Source organism: Rhododendron vialii, chromosome 9a (assembly GCF_030253575.1).
Source record: "Rhododendron vialii isolate Sample 1 chromosome 9a, ASM3025357v1".
Taxonomy (NCBI): domain Eukaryota; kingdom Viridiplantae; phylum Streptophyta; class Magnoliopsida; order Ericales; family Ericaceae; genus Rhododendron; species Rhododendron vialii.
Genome location: NC_080565.1, coordinates 38,244,462 through 38,261,282, shown reverse-complemented (window position 1 = coordinate 38,261,282; position 16,821 = coordinate 38,244,462). Strand labels below are relative to the sequence as shown.

General features: G+C 36.9%; 2 protein-coding genes across 3 annotated transcripts; one reads left to right on the top strand and one right to left on the bottom strand.

Annotated features, from left to right (window-relative positions):
• Positions 1-9,137: 9,137 nt before the first annotated feature.
• LOC131300046 (uncharacterized) lies at positions 9,138-9,638 on the top strand. The gene has a single exon (XM_058325692.1). The coding sequence runs from the start codon at positions 9,272-9,274 to the stop codon at positions 9,434-9,436; it is 165 nt and encodes a 54-aa protein (XP_058181675.1). The 5' UTR covers positions 9,138-9,271; the 3' UTR covers positions 9,437-9,638.
• Positions 9,639-12,091: 2,453 nt separating this feature from the next.
• Positions 12,092-16,264, bottom strand: LOC131300042 (putative glycerol-3-phosphate transporter 1). 2 transcript variants are annotated; one of them, XM_058325679.1, is made up of 3 exons: positions 16,107-16,264; positions 13,657-14,735; positions 12,092-13,072 (listed from the first exon to the last, which is right to left on the bottom strand). In XM_058325679.1, exons 2-3 carry the CDS (start codon positions 14,657-14,659, stop codon positions 12,507-12,509), a joined length of 1,569 nt encoding a protein of 522 aa, XP_058181662.1. In that variant the 5' UTR covers positions 14,660-14,735; positions 16,107-16,264; the 3' UTR covers positions 12,092-12,506. The 2 variants fall into 2 exon arrangements, with proteins under 2 accessions (XP_058181662.1, XP_058181663.1); XM_058325680.1 differs by lacking the exon at positions 16,107-16,264 and adding an exon at positions 15,759-15,894.
• Positions 16,265-16,821: the final 557 nt, after the last annotated feature.

Sequence of the window (16,821 nt, the reverse complement as noted above, 5' to 3'; positions counted from 1 at the left end):
TTTTCGGTTATTTAAAAAAAAGGGTTTAACGTCAACCTCAGGGATGAGGCGCGTAAAGCAACGATTTTTTCCTCGAAAATTATACAAATACTTTATGCGCCCAACGATTTCGTTTACTTTTATTTAGGAGTAATATTTTTTGTCCAACTGAATATTCCAATAGTAATAAAAACCGCCAAACCGTAGGGGTCCCCACTTCAGCAGCCCGGGGACACGGGTAAGCAAACCAATGGCGGCCCGAGGACACCTGTGTGGCACTGTCAGGATGACGTGGCCACGATTCGGAGCCGGGCCCACCGCCCAAGTTCGGAGCCATCCGAGATGTCAAGTCCCTTTCCGTCACGGTTTGCGTGGTCGTCGGCGACGGTAGGTGGGGCCTACAACACAAATCTGCTTGCGCGGCATCGATGTGAAACCTGTCTGGATCCCCGCGGTTGCTTTCCTCCAACAGCACCCACAAGATTGAAATATTATTCATAGCTCATAGGATACCGCCATGTGGTGCTTCAGAATTTTCTTCAATTGAAAAAATTTGCAGGATTCAAAACTTGTTCTTTTTGGTTTTCAAAAAGTATTTTTCAAAAAATACTCTCTAGATTACCTTTATTTTCAACATTTTTCTCTTTATCTCTCTCCGTTTATTACTCCTACAATTTTTCAAAAAAATTTCAAATCCAAACACAGCAGTATGTGAACCACAGTGTAACGTTTGATGGAAAAATGCTTGAGACACCACTACGTGGTATTCCAAGGGCACTGAATGAATCAACCTGTCAAATTGATTGATGGAAGATCAATTTAATAAGAAAGTAATCCTTGTGGGGGGACCTAATAAGTCGCATGCAATACGAGAGCGGAAGCACAGGAGTGAAAGCGTATTTGCAAGAATTGAGAGCGCAAATGCAACGGTTATTTTAAGGGTTATTATGTGACTAAGGGCACGACTATCCCTAGCATTTTAGGGTGCGGCAAACTTTTAAGATTTGAACTGCTTACATACTTTTATGGAAAAATAAAATGAGCATTAAATCAATCTATAAAATGAAAAAAATTCTATGATAGATTAGATTTTCAAAAGTATAGATCATTACAAGAATGTAAAAATAATAAAATATCACTTTTATTGAATTATTTGCGGTAAGAGTAGCAATTACGGTGGTATAACCAATCTATTCTACGGTTTGCTTTTCAATGGGTAGCATAACTAACTCATTCAACTTTTCTTGTCAAAGACTTCAGCGAATACAAGTTTCCATCAACTTTAATTTTGAATACATCTTCTTTTTTATTTGGGTTTATATGTTATGTGCCTTCTTTTTTTTATGCCTAGCATAACACCTACAAAATTAAGGACTTCTAATTTCAACAATTGAGAATGAGTAGTGATTTTCACACTTTTTGTGACGTGAATTTACATTTGTCATTCCAAGTGTGAACTATTTCACCCTTTTTTTTATCAGCAACTATTTCACATTTGGAACGACAAACATTATAACTTCACATCATAAGAACACGAAAAAGGGAGTGGTTTTAAAAAATAGGAGAGTGAAAATCAATCACCTTTAAGAATGTATAGGAGTAGGGTTTTTTTTTTGGGGGGTGGGGGGTAATGGTTGAGGTTTGGGTTGGCACGTGGTAATCCCTTCTCATTATGCGCTTTGAATCCATGTATAACAATTTAATTATTTAGCCCTAATAAAAAATCATACTACAATCAAAATCCAGCCCATCATTTTAGGTAATTAGGTTACTTTCGGTATTTAGACTTTTTTTGGGGATATTCATTAAATACTGGGATTAATTGTTTTGCAAAAGAACATGTAAACCAAAAACCATTTTATTCTAAAGAGTTATAATTAATTTTTGTCTCTACGGCTCACATAATCAAGTTTTTGTCTATAGTGTCCTAAATAAAAAGCAGATATTATAAGAGCCTTAGAAACAAAAATTAATTATGATCCTTTAAAATAATATAATTAAAAATATAAAATTTCTACACCGATTTAAATAAATTAAAATTTGGAACACTTATATTTTTATAATATATAGTATATATAAAGTGATGTCTTTTATACTCCTATATATAATGTCAAAAAAAGACAAAGGAGAAAACAAAGAGGGACCGACAATCGAAAAGTTTGTCATTTAGTGGTGTGGGCAGGGGCCGTAGCAGAGCCTCGCCTCCTTTAGAGCATCCGCATTGTAATAAACAAAATGATGTGAATAAGCAAATTTAACAACAATGCTAAAAAAACACTCCACATTGTAATAACCAAAATTATAAGGCCTCGTTTCGGAACGTAAAATAAGTACTTATTTTTTAAGAATGTAATTTCAAGTTCAAAAATAATGTGTTTACGCAAATAATTTTTTTACCAATATGGATCTTGTTTAATAAATCTCATCAAGATCTTTAGTATGGTGAAAAAAAAATTAAAAGATTATTTTTTATTTACATTATTTTTGAGTTTGAAAAATTGAAATAAACTACTTATTTTTTAAGAAGATTTTTGGAACGGGGCCTAAGTCTTTTAGTAAAAAATCAAATTCAACTCATTCCATAACCAAACTTAACAACTTTTATCAATAATCAAAACTCAATAACCAAACTCAACAATTAAACTCAAAAACTCAAAAACACCCTATATTGGAATCATCTCATCGAGATGAATAATTTGGTGTGGTCGGGTACGTGATTAAAACTCATTTGCGATTGGACAAATGCGCATTGTGTATTGTGGGATTTTTTTTGTTAGGAATACAAAAATAACTAATGTGGAGATAGAAGTTGTTAATTTTAATTATAGACTAAATAGATAACGGTTCTTCTATAATCAACCGGAAATCCTATGTGCACATCTATAATCAACCGGAAATCCTATATGCACAATCAACCCATTGGGTTGATGATGGGAAATACCAATGCCTCCACATGTCGCATTCTTATTCCTTTGGCTGAACTTTAAGTTTTGTACATGTCAGATGTCCTTTATATTTTTCCTAAATGCCTACTTTGCCCTTAGCACTTCATCTTTACTTTTTGTTGTTTCAAGTTCACGATTACTTCTTTTTTTAATATTCACGGCTACTACCTTTAAAATTTTGTTGCTACTTTTTGCCCTTTTTTTTTGAAATAACTTAGGTGTCCACGTCACCGTACGCGTATTTCAACTAATTTTGGAAACTCAGTCCCACAGTTTCGTATGGACTAACCCCAATAAAAGAGGGAGAAAATGACGGCCAATGACGTGTTTTGATAATTAATACTGCCAATAACATTTTCAACATTAATAAATATTTTTAGCTTATCATCGGCAGGTATTAATTATTAAACTATGTCCTGAATTTTCCCTTAAAGAAGTTGATAGCATTTGTGAGGGTTTCGAACCTAAAACCTTACGAAAAAACAAATCATAAATCTTAGACTTTAACCACCAAACTAACCCCTCGGGATAAATTTTTGCCCCTATTTTATTCTTTTTTTTATCGGCTTTTTTTTTTTTTGCCTGTTTTTTTTTTGCTTCTTTTTGCCCTTAGGAGTGCCTGCTTTTGTAAATTAATCACAAAATGCATAAAACTATGAACAACCATAGAATCTTACACTAAACAATTCAACGCTTCAAATTCATAAAAAAAAATCTCGTGTTTCGAACATCAGCAGCAACTAGCAAGGCACATAATTAGTTTTTTGACCTGTAATGGAACTGATTTTAATAGGACCCCATAAAAAATTATATTAATATTTTATGGATATTTTTTGTACAACATTTTTGTGGGGTTCAGAATGAGCCCCCACATGGAACGATGGAAACGAAAGAAAGAAAACGAAGGCGACTGTAGCATCTGTCTTTTTGACCTTTATGTGGAGTTATTGTTGTAGTACCTACGCATAACTACATAAGTAAATAGAGTACATACGTGTTTTGGACCCGTTTCAAGTTCCAAAAAATAATTCGAGCTGTTGATTTTTGTTTAAAATGATTTGTTTTGGGTCATTGTAAAAATAAACTCAATCTGATGATCCCAACAGCTCATTTTTAATAAAAATAAATTTTGAGGTGTTCTTGTAAAAAATTAATTCAATTGAATATCGGTAGGTTCTTTTTTATATTTGCAGGGAAAAAAATGATTCACCCTAAGAATTCTGAAAAAACACATACCGATATCTGATGTAGTTGAGTTTTCACATAAACACTTAAAAAATCATTTTAAGAAATGAGTTGTTCTAATCATTTTTGCGGGACCCGAGGAGCCGAGGTGAGCCACACAAAAAACATATGTACAAGATCGGCGTAAAACATCAGCGTTAACAAACTTTTTATTACTCCCAATGTCCCATTAGTTCCATACAAAATTATGTAAAATTTTCAAATTTAAAAATAATGTACTTATTGAAATAACTTTTAATTTTTTTTTGCAAAGTGCAGAATATCTCATCAAGATCTATTAAATAATATTTATATTATACAAAAATTATTTCATTAAGTGTTTTGTTTGGTTTATATTTTAGAAAGTTATTTTGGAGAGTCAAAGTGGTAATGAGTGGAAAGAGATAAAAAAAATTTATTGAAAACTGTGCCGAAAGTTAAAAGTTACTCTTAAAAAGTTAAACCAGAAGGAGTGATTATTTTTAAGTTAAAAAATTTTACGTAGTTTCGACTAATTTTATGGAACGGAGGCTTTTAGCCCACTGCCTTTTTCAATTGGGGACGAACTGTCATTTATTTGGAGGAATGCTTGTTCAGCACATGAATTGGAATTTTGGAAGTCAAAATTAAGGGGGAAGTGGAGAACGCACAAGGCCAACATGGTCATTGTGCTTTAACCGGGTAAATCAGCCGACAAGCCTGCCATGCATTAAATAAGGAAATGTGTATGACTCTCTTTTCATGGCGCGTGGAAAACACTATAGTCAGCCTTAAGGGTTGACGGTAGAATTCTCCAATAAATAATCAAATAAATAATTGATGTGACATATTTTAATTATTAATTTTGATTAATTCTATTGCGGATGCTCTTATGTTGTACTACTAAATTGTTGATTAGACATCAATAAGGAAGAGCCAGCGGATGAATGAAAACATACATCCAACGGCTGGTAGGCGAGCAAAACGATTTCTAACAGATGCAAAATCAGCAGTGATGATTCGAAGCAAGGATTGGTGGGCCCGAATCTGAGCTGGCAAAAGCGACGGCTTCATTTAAAAGTCTGTCAAACCTGGGCGGAAGAGAGATTTTTTGGTCTTTTTTTGGAAAGTTTTCACTTTGCGTCTGGTGCGGTCCACTGGAGGTTGGTTGACCGCGGAATCTTTTTCTTTTTATAATTCTTTGAACAAGGCTGATGATTTTATTTTATTTTTTTTAACGTCACTCATCTGCAAGTGTATTTTTGATATAAAAATATATTTGTAAAAAAATGACATTAACAAAAAGAGAGTGACAAAATCATTTTCCTTAAATAATACTACTAGTAATATATAGTACTTCCAAAACTCATTCCGAATCCGATCGGACAGTAAAAGTCCAATAAGTTTGATTAATGAACTTAATTAGTTTGAACTTCTGAAGGTGAAGGATTTGAAGAGGTTTTCACTCAAATGTGTAACATGTCGACAGGTAATCTCATTTTTATCAACATATTTTTTGTTTTTTGTTTTTTGTTTTTTCAACTCCTAAAGTTGTACGTGTGAGTATATTAGTTTATACGACGTGCCGCCGCCATTCTAAACAAATGAAAACACGGGCACACCGTATCTGACATGGATGCTCTACACTTTCAATTGGGGATGGTGTTATGCAGTGGTGTGCGTAGCATGGTGTTGCGCACGTCAGAGCTATCGGATTATGCATCCAACGGCTCGGATCTCATCTTGGCAATGAATGGCTCTCAATCGTTGATTGCTAAGATGAGATCCAAGCCGTCAGATGTATGATTCGACGACTCGAAGGTGCGCAACACGATACTGTGCACCTCACTGCACAACACCAACCCGAAGCCCCTATGCTTCATAGTCTAAAAGAAATAATATACTTTCGAAATTTTTATAAGGATGATATTCAATAATTGTTCATAAATTGTCAAATTAGCTACGTTAAGGAAACTTCGCGTTTGTCATCAAGGGTAAGGCACAAGAAATTTGCGTTTGTCATACGAATATAAGGAAACTTCACGTTTGTCATCAAGGGTAAGGCACAAGAAATTCGCGTTTGTCATACGAACATGTGACACAACTATTCTAAACAAATGAAAACATGAGCGCGACGTGTCTGACATGATTGCAGAGATCGTTTAGGTTTGTCTATGGTTCATAGTCTGAAAGAATATACTTTTGGAATTTTATAAGAATGATATTCGATAATTGTTCGTAAATTATCAAATTATATACGTTAGGGAAAATTCGCGTTTGTCATCAAGGGTGAGGCACAAGAAATTCACATTACCTAGTGGCGTAAACACGAATACTAAAATTCAAAGGCAAGAACGTAGTCAAAAAGTAAACTTCACAGGGAGATAATAGCATACTAATATTTTCTCATAAAAAAAATTATTTTCAGACATAAATTGGAGTACAATATAGTCTAATATTCTCTCCATTCCATATTGAGAGTCTCACTCTTTCTCTCTTACCATTTTTCAAATAAAAAAATCAATTACTTCCGTGCATAGTTTTTCAAATTTTTTTGCACGGTATTAAAGATCTTGAGTAATACTTTAATTTGGTGCGAAAAAATTTAAAAAATTATATACGAAAGTAGTTGATTTTTTTATTTAAAAAATAGCACGACTTTACATTGTGGACCCTTAATACGAAACGGATGGATGGAGTATATACTTACTGCTTGAGATAATAAGACTTATGTACCCAAAATTAGATCCTCATAAGTCGTAAACTGATGAATTATATTTTGCCGTTTAATTAGGTTAAATATTTCAACATGGTGGTATATTTCCAGGAGTCTTTGGTCAGCGCATTAAATAGGTTTCCGTAATCTCACCAAGCTAGCTACCCCCTTGGTATTTGAGATATATAATAGCCATGCCAATTGACTAGGCAATTTTCTCAGGAAAAATGAACATGAAATCCACCATTTGAAGCTAATTGAAATAATTTCTGCCAGTTAACGAACTCGGAATTCGCAATAATTTAAGATCTCTTTATCAAAAGTACGACGCTTTGTCGTTAATCTTCATAAAAAAATTTACTCCTAGTTGGCACAGAAACGTGACACGACATTGTAGCATAAAACAACACACATTATGTCTCTTGCCGATTGGATGCGGTATTAGTTTCTGGTGTATTATTTATAGAGGAATGATAAGATAGTGAGGGGTATTAATTAAGAAGGGAGAGTCTACATTGATGTAATATTTATAAATGGTATATTAAAAAGTAGATCGTTTGGATGATGTATTAGATAGGGGATAAGATTGGATGGATGCTGGAAAAAGTTGTCAAATGACTATTTTGCCCTTGTGCAATCTCAAACTTTATTATGTATAACGTTAATTATATAATTGCAAAACTCAATATATTTACTTTTTGACAATTTTAAGCTATAATAACTTACTTCATTAACAAATTAAATAATTTAGCAAATTTGTAAAATATAAATTTCGTTTTTTTTAAAGATGGGAACTTGTAGGAGTAATACACATGGTCACACATGTACTTTCAAAATCATTTGTGACCATTGAATTGCTCTCCATTATTTTGCACCATTTATTTGGTTTGGTTTCAACTACACTTGATAATTTCCCAACTTTGAGAATATCGGCGGCTGCCTTTATCCCAAACATAGAGAGAGAGAGAAGAAATACAGAAGCGTAGAAGTAGAAGAAGAACGAGGAGGAGGAGCGGCCCCACTTATTGTCTCTCTTCCGATTTGTACACAACCCATCCCCAATCTGGCAATCGTCTCTCTCTCCGATCGGTGGATTGTCTCTCTCTCTCTCTCCGATCTGTACACAACCCACCCCAAGAACAGGTACATCTCTCTCTCTCTCTCTACATATACATACATATTTTGTGTGTGTTTGTTTTTGTGGTGGTGCTGGTGATGATCTGTTGTTGGTGGTGGTGGTGTTCTTCTTCTTCTTGTTTCTCTGTGGCAATAGAGAGAGAGCCGTTGGGGATGAGCAGGGGTGTTTTGGTAAAAAAATCAGACTTAATACACCCGGATTAGCTATTACTACCTGGGAGGGTAGCAATAATTTATGGTTGTTGTCGGTGTATTAGCGAACACTGAGATTAATTAATTCAGGGGAAAAAATGGATACCAAACGGTGTATTGATTCCTCATCCGGGTGTATTGTATAATACACCCACCGTATACACCATCCAATCGAGAAGTGTCCACAATTTCAAAGTTTTGAAAAAATCGCCCTCTTATTGCTGGTTACAAATTTTTTCGACATCATGTAGGTCATCCAAAGATTTTTGTCTCTCACCATTCGAATAGTTGTGTGCTATGGTGCATGGCTGGAATATTTTACAAGAAGTTACAAAGGAAAAAAAAAAAGAAAAAGGCTGAACCATTTCTCCTTTCTCTTTTTTCTTTCTAATGTGGTGATAAATAACATTGTTGAATCTAGGGCTTAATTCCTAAAATCTTGTTCTTAATATGTGATGGAGTTACTCTTCTAAAATGCATTATCTATCAATTGTTTTGTTTTTTTTTTGCTAAGTCAACAGGGTGGAGGAGGGAGGGACCGACCATAGCAATCTTTTCTGGAGGTAACCGTTAATGATTTTTGACTTGCAGCGAGTCCCGTGAAGGATCAATCATCGATAGATTTCCACCTCGTCACCCAGGACAAGTGGATTGTAGCCGGACTTCGTAGGGAGATAAAATTCGAAATGGTGTCAATCGCACGGCTTGAACATTAGACCTCTTAACCAACCAAACCACTTGTGAGTAAGCCATTTTCCAAGAGAGTCATTGTGGAAATTTTCACCACGTATCATCACTAAGGCCCGGAAAGCCTGCTCTAGAGGCCCAATAATATGCCCAATATCCCTCGACCCAGCCCCGAAATCTGATCTTTGGTCCCATTTTCCGAACCAATTTGAGTATAGGTCCTTATTAGTAAAGAATTTAAGACGGCATCCCCAAATAGTGCGATTTCTCGTTTCCTTCCCACGCGGGTTTCGCTGCTTCCAGAACCAAAACCCTTTCTCAAGGAAACCATAAATCAGGGAGAGAAGTAGAAACTCCGACGATCCATCGGCGGAAATTCGAGCCCTAGGGCGAAGAAGATCGAAGCAAAGTGATGGGGTTAATAACGAGCAGTTTCCCATTCATAGTGGGCACAGTGTGTGGGATTTACATAGCTCAGAACTACGATGTGCCCAACATCAAGAAGGTTTTCAACGATGCGTTTTCCAAGGCCAAGCATGTCGAAGAGCAGTACCGGAAGCCGAAGAGAGGTGACTGATGTCGTTTAATTGGATTAGCTAAATACGAAAAAGATAGATTTAGTATTTTCTTAGCAGTACAGTCAATTTTTTCCACTCGCAAAACTTTTGGTGCAGAAGTAGTACAATCGAGGGTTTTGTAATGGAATTCCGTTTAATTGATGATCCCTAGTTGAGACCGAATGTTCAGTTATGTTATTTTGCAGGCAATTTTTCTATGCAGACGTTATCGCGCAAATGGTATGGATATGACTACTTGTATGGTTTATGTGATTGTGTAAATGCATAGTACCAAGTACATGGTTGAAAAGTAGTGAAGGTATGGATGACTCAATCTTGGTGCTATGTTCTCTAAGCAATGTTGTGTTAGTTTGGTCATTGGTACATGACTAATATCGATTCATTGTTTGCGAATTGAGACCCTAAATTGTAACTGTCCCCTCTTATTACTGTTTGGGGCAGTGGATTTGATGCATCTATTTTCTCAGAAAATCTTGATCAAAAGGATTTGTATATAAGAAAGAATATGTCTCGCATAAACTTTTCTATGATATGACAAATGCAGTGGTATATGGCATAGGTATGGCGGTGTGGACTAAATTTGGAGGAGTAGTTTTGCAATCCTTGCTAGTAGGATTGATCTGCTTCCTTTTGGAGAACTTCTTGACATGTTTCCGGATGGTGTGGCATATAATTATGGGTTTCGCTGGTGTGCAGGAGAGAGGTCGGTAGTTTGGTGTTTGATTACTTTGTCGGCTTTAAGCTTTGGACTCTATTACAAATGCTTTAGAGAGGTCTCCAAGGTGAGGTTTAGGGTTGGTATTGGGGGAGTTTTCCGAAGTTGGACGGAATGTAGGAAGTTTGTGTGTACACGGAAGAGGGAGGGATCTAAACAGTGGGAGGGGTGCAAAGATGATTTTGGGACATGTGGAAGCTAGATGATGAAAGACAAGACAGAATATGGGGATAAAATTATACATCAAATGTAGAGATCAAAGGTGGTTGAAGCTCCATTAAGTTGGTGAAGCAGCAGCTAGGGAGCTGTGTTGTTGAAGCCGAAGCTTTTTGCTGTTTACATTTTGAGTTATGTGCAATGGTGCTTAGATGGGAGGTGTAGTGACATTGGTTTGCTGGACCTGAGAAAAGGAGGGGCTCATGTTTGGTGATCTATTGGTTGTTTGACTCTAGTAAGGCTCCACCTCAAGCAATTCCCTGTTTAGAAACAAGTTTCAATTAAGAGCTTTGTGTCTCTGTCTCCGTTTGTGAATTGTACAAGCTGCCATTTCAAGGTCCTCTGCACTTGCTTCTTTAACCGATAATCCATGTTGTGTCCCTTTTTTGTCAGGGCTATAACCGGTAAATGTAGTTTTTAAGAGTTCAACTAACATGGATAGAGTCTTTTATCTGAGTTCTGACATGCTAATTCTTATTGTTTGAGGAAGATTCTTTGCCTTAGACATCCAAATCCTATCATACTTGCAGATGTTCTTTTCCATTCTTCCTGGTTTGATACTTTAATTCTGCTTTCTTGTTCTCTCCTGTTTTCTCAATCTTTTGGTCGTTTGGGTACATTTTTGCCATCAATCATGTAATTTATAGAGTGAACAAATTGTCAGCGTTTGGCATACAATTACAGGCAAGTGGCTTTTAATCAGATTACTGAAACTCGTATCGGCAACAAAGTCTTGACGTAGGTTTAACTTGGGTTTGAGATTAGTTGAGTTGGTTTGCTTATTGTGTTCAAAATGCGACTTTATAGGGAAAAAGTGGATTAAGGGTTCAGTTGCTGCTTGTTTTGGGTCACAATACCGCATAGTGGGTAAGCGCATTGTTAGCATTGGGTCTATTGGGTTTACTTAGGCTCCGTTCAGTTGCCAGGAAAGTACAGGAAAGGATGGGAAAATCAACTTTCCCATGATTTTTGTAGTGTTCAGTTGGCAGGAAAGTAGTAGGAAACATGTTTTTAAGTTTTCCTGCAGGAATTACTTTCCTGCAAAAGTGATCCTGCAAAAAACACAGGATTTTGCGTCACGGGAAAAGGAAAATGAGTGAACACTCACAAAATTTTCCCGAAAGTTTCTTTTTCCGGACAAATGAACAACTAAACCTTAATTATTCTTGCAAAATTCTTTTGTCAAATGAACACTCACAAGAAAATAATTTTCTTTTTCTTTTACTTCACTTTACTTGACTTTTCCTGAGAATAACTTTTCTGTATAACATTCCTGGCAACTGAACGGAGCCTTAAGAAACAGGCCTTAGGTTATGCACTGTAAGCTGAACTGGTAATATATACTTAAATTTTAGAGGCCTGCTCCATCATAGGTAGGGATGGGACTTGGTCATCTTTGTCGAAAACTGTTTGAAACTCTGTTCCCGTGCAATTTTAGCCACATGATTGCATTGAATTATCCCACCTGGAACAGAGGTATAAACGGTTTTCGGAACAGGTGATTTGACTCCATCCATGTTGCTTTTCCAACTTCGGTGGGAAGTTGGGAACAGAGGTATAAACGGTTTTCAGAACAGGTGATTTGACTCCATCCATGTTGCTTTCCCAACTTCTTTCCATCACTAGAGAAAGAAAATTAACCCAGACCGTTGTGTCTGAAGATCCATCTTTATACAGTGGTTCCATTTAAATCTGAACACTGAATCGTGCGCGAATTTGAGTATTTTCCAGCAATTCTGGATCGCATCCTTCATTTGATACAGTTGGGAGTAATAACAAAAAGTGTACATATATCATGGAGGACACTAAGGGGTTTATACAGTCTCTATATTTATGAAGACCGAAAGATCTTCAATACCCCCCCTTCCACCTCCGAGTTGTCACCGAACGAATCAAACCTGCTAGCCAGAGCTCGAAAACACTCAAATTTTCACACACAAGTATTGGTAAAGGACCCATTTTACCAGCGCATGAGATCGCCTGTCCTCAAATCCGCGTTTTCTGTTCCCAATCCTTGCTCAACTACATAATATGGTGGAAATCACGAAAAAACCACGAATATCGCAGAACATCTCGGCGCAGTGAATGTATTAACATTGGAGGGCACACCCTAACCCCTTCTACCTCCCGGAGCAAAATCAAGCTTCAAGTGCAGCAGAAGGGGATGGTGGTGCGGCCCCACCTTGTGATCTGGAGTGGTTGATCTTTGCAGCCACCTCAGCCACAACAAGCCGAGTCAGAAGCAACCCAGCCACCAGAGCCGAGGCCATCAACATGATGAAGACAGAGTTCCAGCTCGTTTCCGAAATATAACCGGTCAGCAACGGTCCAATGGCGGCCCCAATTGATCCAGTTCCATCTATAATTGCAGTCACAGTTGCAAGTGCGCGCGAGTTTCCTTTTAAGGAACTGTGGGTCCCAAGATCGGCCGAAACTGCAGTCGTTATGAGGGCGTAGGGCCCGTTCACGAACATGCCGGCAACAAGCAAGAGACAGATGTTAACGGTCAAGGAAATGCTACCATAGATTCTGTACAAGAAGAGAGCCGGAATGGTGCAGTACATGAAGCTTGCGGCAGTTATGGCTCTGGCATCGAGATGGTCGGAGATGTAGCCTGCGAGGATTCCTCCAACCACGCCTCCGACGTCAAATAAGGTGGATAGGTTTCCAGCAGCGCCACTTGATAAGTACTTGCCGTCTATAGCTGCAATAAGGAAAAACACGGCACAAGGAAATCAGAGCAAAATTCATGACTTGCGGATATATTGATGAGTTAAAAGCTGAATTAACCATTTCAAACGCAAGTAACGTGCAGTTCAAAACAAATAAAGATCCAGTTCTCATAATAAATAAGATTTTTCACAGGACACAGAAAAAGGTTTATATCCTTACAAAGTACTCTATTTGGTTAATCTGTTTTCAGAACCCGAACACTTCTCGGAATACTCTTCCTTCTAAACTTGTTTTCAGTATCTGTTGGAGAAATACCTACTTATATGAAACAACCGAAAAATATTCGAAAATTCTCAAAAATCAATTCCCAATAACCAAATACAAAGTTTTAAAAAAACCATGTATTCGTAGTTTCGAAAACAGTATTTTGGAAAACCGATTCTGCAACAACCTGGCAACGAACTGAACAGATTCTAAACTCTCTTTCTAGCTTCCCTTTCGCGCGTGGTTCCAAGATTTTCCAAATTTTTCGAGCACACAAACAATAGGATTGAAGGGGAGCATTGCTAATTATGTTAAGCACACCATAGCAAAAGGGGTAAGTGAGTTACATACCTGTGTGGGTAATGTAGAAAGGAAGCCAATACAGAAACGTATAAGCAACCAATTTAGCAAAACACAGGCAAAGAGCAAAAGGAGCAACCCCTGGAATCTTCCACGCTTCTATAAACCCCACAGCTTTGTCCTCATTATTACCTGTCTCAGATCTCGATCTCAACAACGGTTCCGATACTTCTTCCCTACTTTTCTTGGGAGATGACACATCGTCTTCATCTACATCTGCTCCAACGGAATCAGGACTAACAGGCAAAAACAGAAAAACCACCATACCAACAAAGGCAATCATAAGACCAGGTACAACCATGGACCAACCCCAACCGTACTTCAACAAAGCAGAAGCAACTAAAGAACCAGTTATGTTACCCACGGATGTGTGAGCATTCCATATGCCCATTATGAGACCTCTCTTCCTTTTCCCAAACCAGTTTCCAACAACAGCGACTACAGAAGGCCAACCGGTCGATTGAAACAAACCAGCGACCATTTGGACAATTAAATAGTAGTAAAAAACATGGATATTTCCCCAATATCCAACTCCAAAGAGTGAAGTGAATAAACCAGTTCCCACCATTCCTACGGTTAAAAAATATCGTAGGTTCATTCTATCACCTATATGACCCGAGAAGTACATTCCCATAGCATAAACTGAAAGGAAAGCCACGTCTATATCGCCAAGCAAGGCTGTGCCATCTGTTCCATTGAATGGTGCCCAACCACTTCCAAGAATCCATGAGTGAAGATAAGATGTTTGGAATGGGGAAAACTTCAGGCCCAAGTCCGATGATTCATTTGGATCGAGAGCACTTTTCACAATGCTTGTGGTTTTTCGGGCCGCGTGGTAGCTTGCGTATGCTAAGAATGTTACTATAAGGACAATGGCTTGGTAGGTTTTAAAAGAGAGGGTCGATTTGTTAATGTGCTCCAAGAATTGAATTCCAAGAGGTTTGCTATAGTTTCTGTGTCGTGCTGGTTCCGAGTCTTCTGACATCGTACCCATATATGGATTCTCACTCTGCAGCAGAAAAGAAGGAAGCAAGCACTGAACTTCTTCTCACAGATTAAGAGAGAACAACCTGAAGACAATGAAAAGGGAATAAGCTTTGACACAATTAAGAAGCAAGCAAATGAAGTTAGCTTGTTCTGATGCAAACAGTAAATATAACCAAGAGAGTGAACTGCACAAGTCTGAAACAGACAGGTATATAATATTTCATGTAACGGGTATATATCCCCTCCCCTGACATCGGGAGGAGGGATATATACCCGTTACATAGCAAACTTTTACCTGAAGCAGAATGAGACGTGAAAGCAACTACAACACCAGAAATTAAGCTTCAATTTTACTTGTTCAAAACATATTTAAATAGTCTATTTTAATTTGTAAGATTGATAACAGATAAAGCAAGGCACAATACTTTAACTCCTGGAATTGAGTGTGGGACACGTTCCATTTAACTAAACTCTAGTAACAATTTCAAATCTCCACATACATCATCATGTTCTTGTACCGTTTTTCGACATTTCCGATTATTTCTCCCATTTGTTAAAGTTTCGCAACTTCCTTGAAACTCCCTAAGGTTCTTCAATGCTCAATTTGGCTAAAAAAATTTAGAAGAGAAGAGCAAAACAAATGTAATTTCGAATCCAGAAGAGAATAGGACAGGAAAGCAATTCTGTTGTAATCCGATCCCCACCCTCTTCAGTGATAATCGATAAAATAAGGAAATATTGAATGCAAATATATTTCTTGAAACAATGTTTTTCTTCTGGGATAAAAGCATAGCCTAGAAGTCAGTAGCCCCATCACAGCAACTTGAATTTACAAATTGATGGGCAAGCAAATGGAAGCAAATATTATTAAAAAGTATGGTCAAAGAAATTCTTCCAATTTTTCCACCAAATATCTCTACTACCCTTTTGATTGAAAACAAATCAATTAATATTGCCTAAAATAGAATCCGATTAAACCAAAATGGTACTGAAATTGCCTTGTCCGAAAAAGGATATTTGCTATTAATAGACACCAAAAACAAACAAACAAGAAAACACAGGAGAAACAAAAGAAAATTTTAAAGTTTTAGAAAAGAAACGCTTACCCTTTTTTATCAAGAGAACAGCTTTAAGGAACTGAGAACGGATCGTTGAAGCAATTTGATTGTTTCAAAAAGCAGTAAAGCGTCAACAGCCCCAACACAAAACCTCACTGTTGTTATAATCTTAATTTGGTTTTGAACAGATACCCAGTAATCAAAATCTGCTTAATAACAATCCCTCATTGTTTCAAAACGATCCGCAAGAAGATTATTTTTATAAAAATAATAATAATAATAATCAAACTGGAATATAAAGAAAGCAAAATGGAAAAGAACCAAATTTGCAGGGAAAGACATGAATGCATAGAAACCCAAGTCAGAGAAAGACATGAATGCATCACAGAAGCATACCTCGCTTAGCTGCGCTGACCAGGTCGCCTCTCTCTCTCTCTCTCTCTAGAAACACAATCTCTTGGAAGATTCTCTCTCTAGCTTCTGGTTTGTCTTGGGTTGGTTGCGTTTACGAGCACAAAAGCTCAAAGGCTTCGTGGGGAGGCAAGAGGATTCTTTAAGGCAGAGAGCAATAATTTAAGCCACTTTATTCAATTACCAAAATATCCTTCTCTAACCTGTTGCGTGTAGTGGGACTTTTGACTTTAGGGTAATTTAGGCTGAATGAATTGGCGAAAATACCCTCAAAGTTCAGACTATTGGCCTGTGACCTTTAAAAAACCCCAAAGATAGTAGTACTATATGATTAATGTGAGAATGTATTTAATATTATGACTTTAAGTTCCACTTTGAATTTCTGTTTCTCTTCTGGAGTGTGGAATCTGAGTAGGAACTTTTTTTTATGGGGGAAAGAAATTCATTAAGAATAAATATTATAATTCATCGTGTATTTAATACAACTGAAAAACACTATTACACATGAAATAGACAAAATAACACATCATAATCAAATGAATATTGCATCAGAAACAAATTAATCAAACGGTCAAATATTAGAGAAGTGCATGAAAATTGTCGATTAGCAGCTGTCACAGTGTCTTGGTGGTTCCACTATTAGAAAGCACATTTGTTACACTTTTGGGGTTATGAATTAAGGTGTAGTTAAAAAGTTTTC

Bases quoted from the DNA above. Each gene is read 5' to 3' on its own strand.
- LOC131300042 (XM_058325679.1), bottom strand. From the start codon at position 14,659: ATGGGTACGATGTCAGAAGACTCGGAACCAGCACGACACAGAAACTAT. The intron at 13,073-13,656 runs GTATGTAACTCA...TCCTTATTGCAG, and splicing joins TTTCTACATTACCCACACAG to CTATAGACGGCAAGTACTTA.
- LOC131300046 (XM_058325692.1), top strand. From the start codon at position 9,272: ATGGGGTTAATAACGAGCAGTTTCCCATTCATAGTGGGCACAGTGTGT.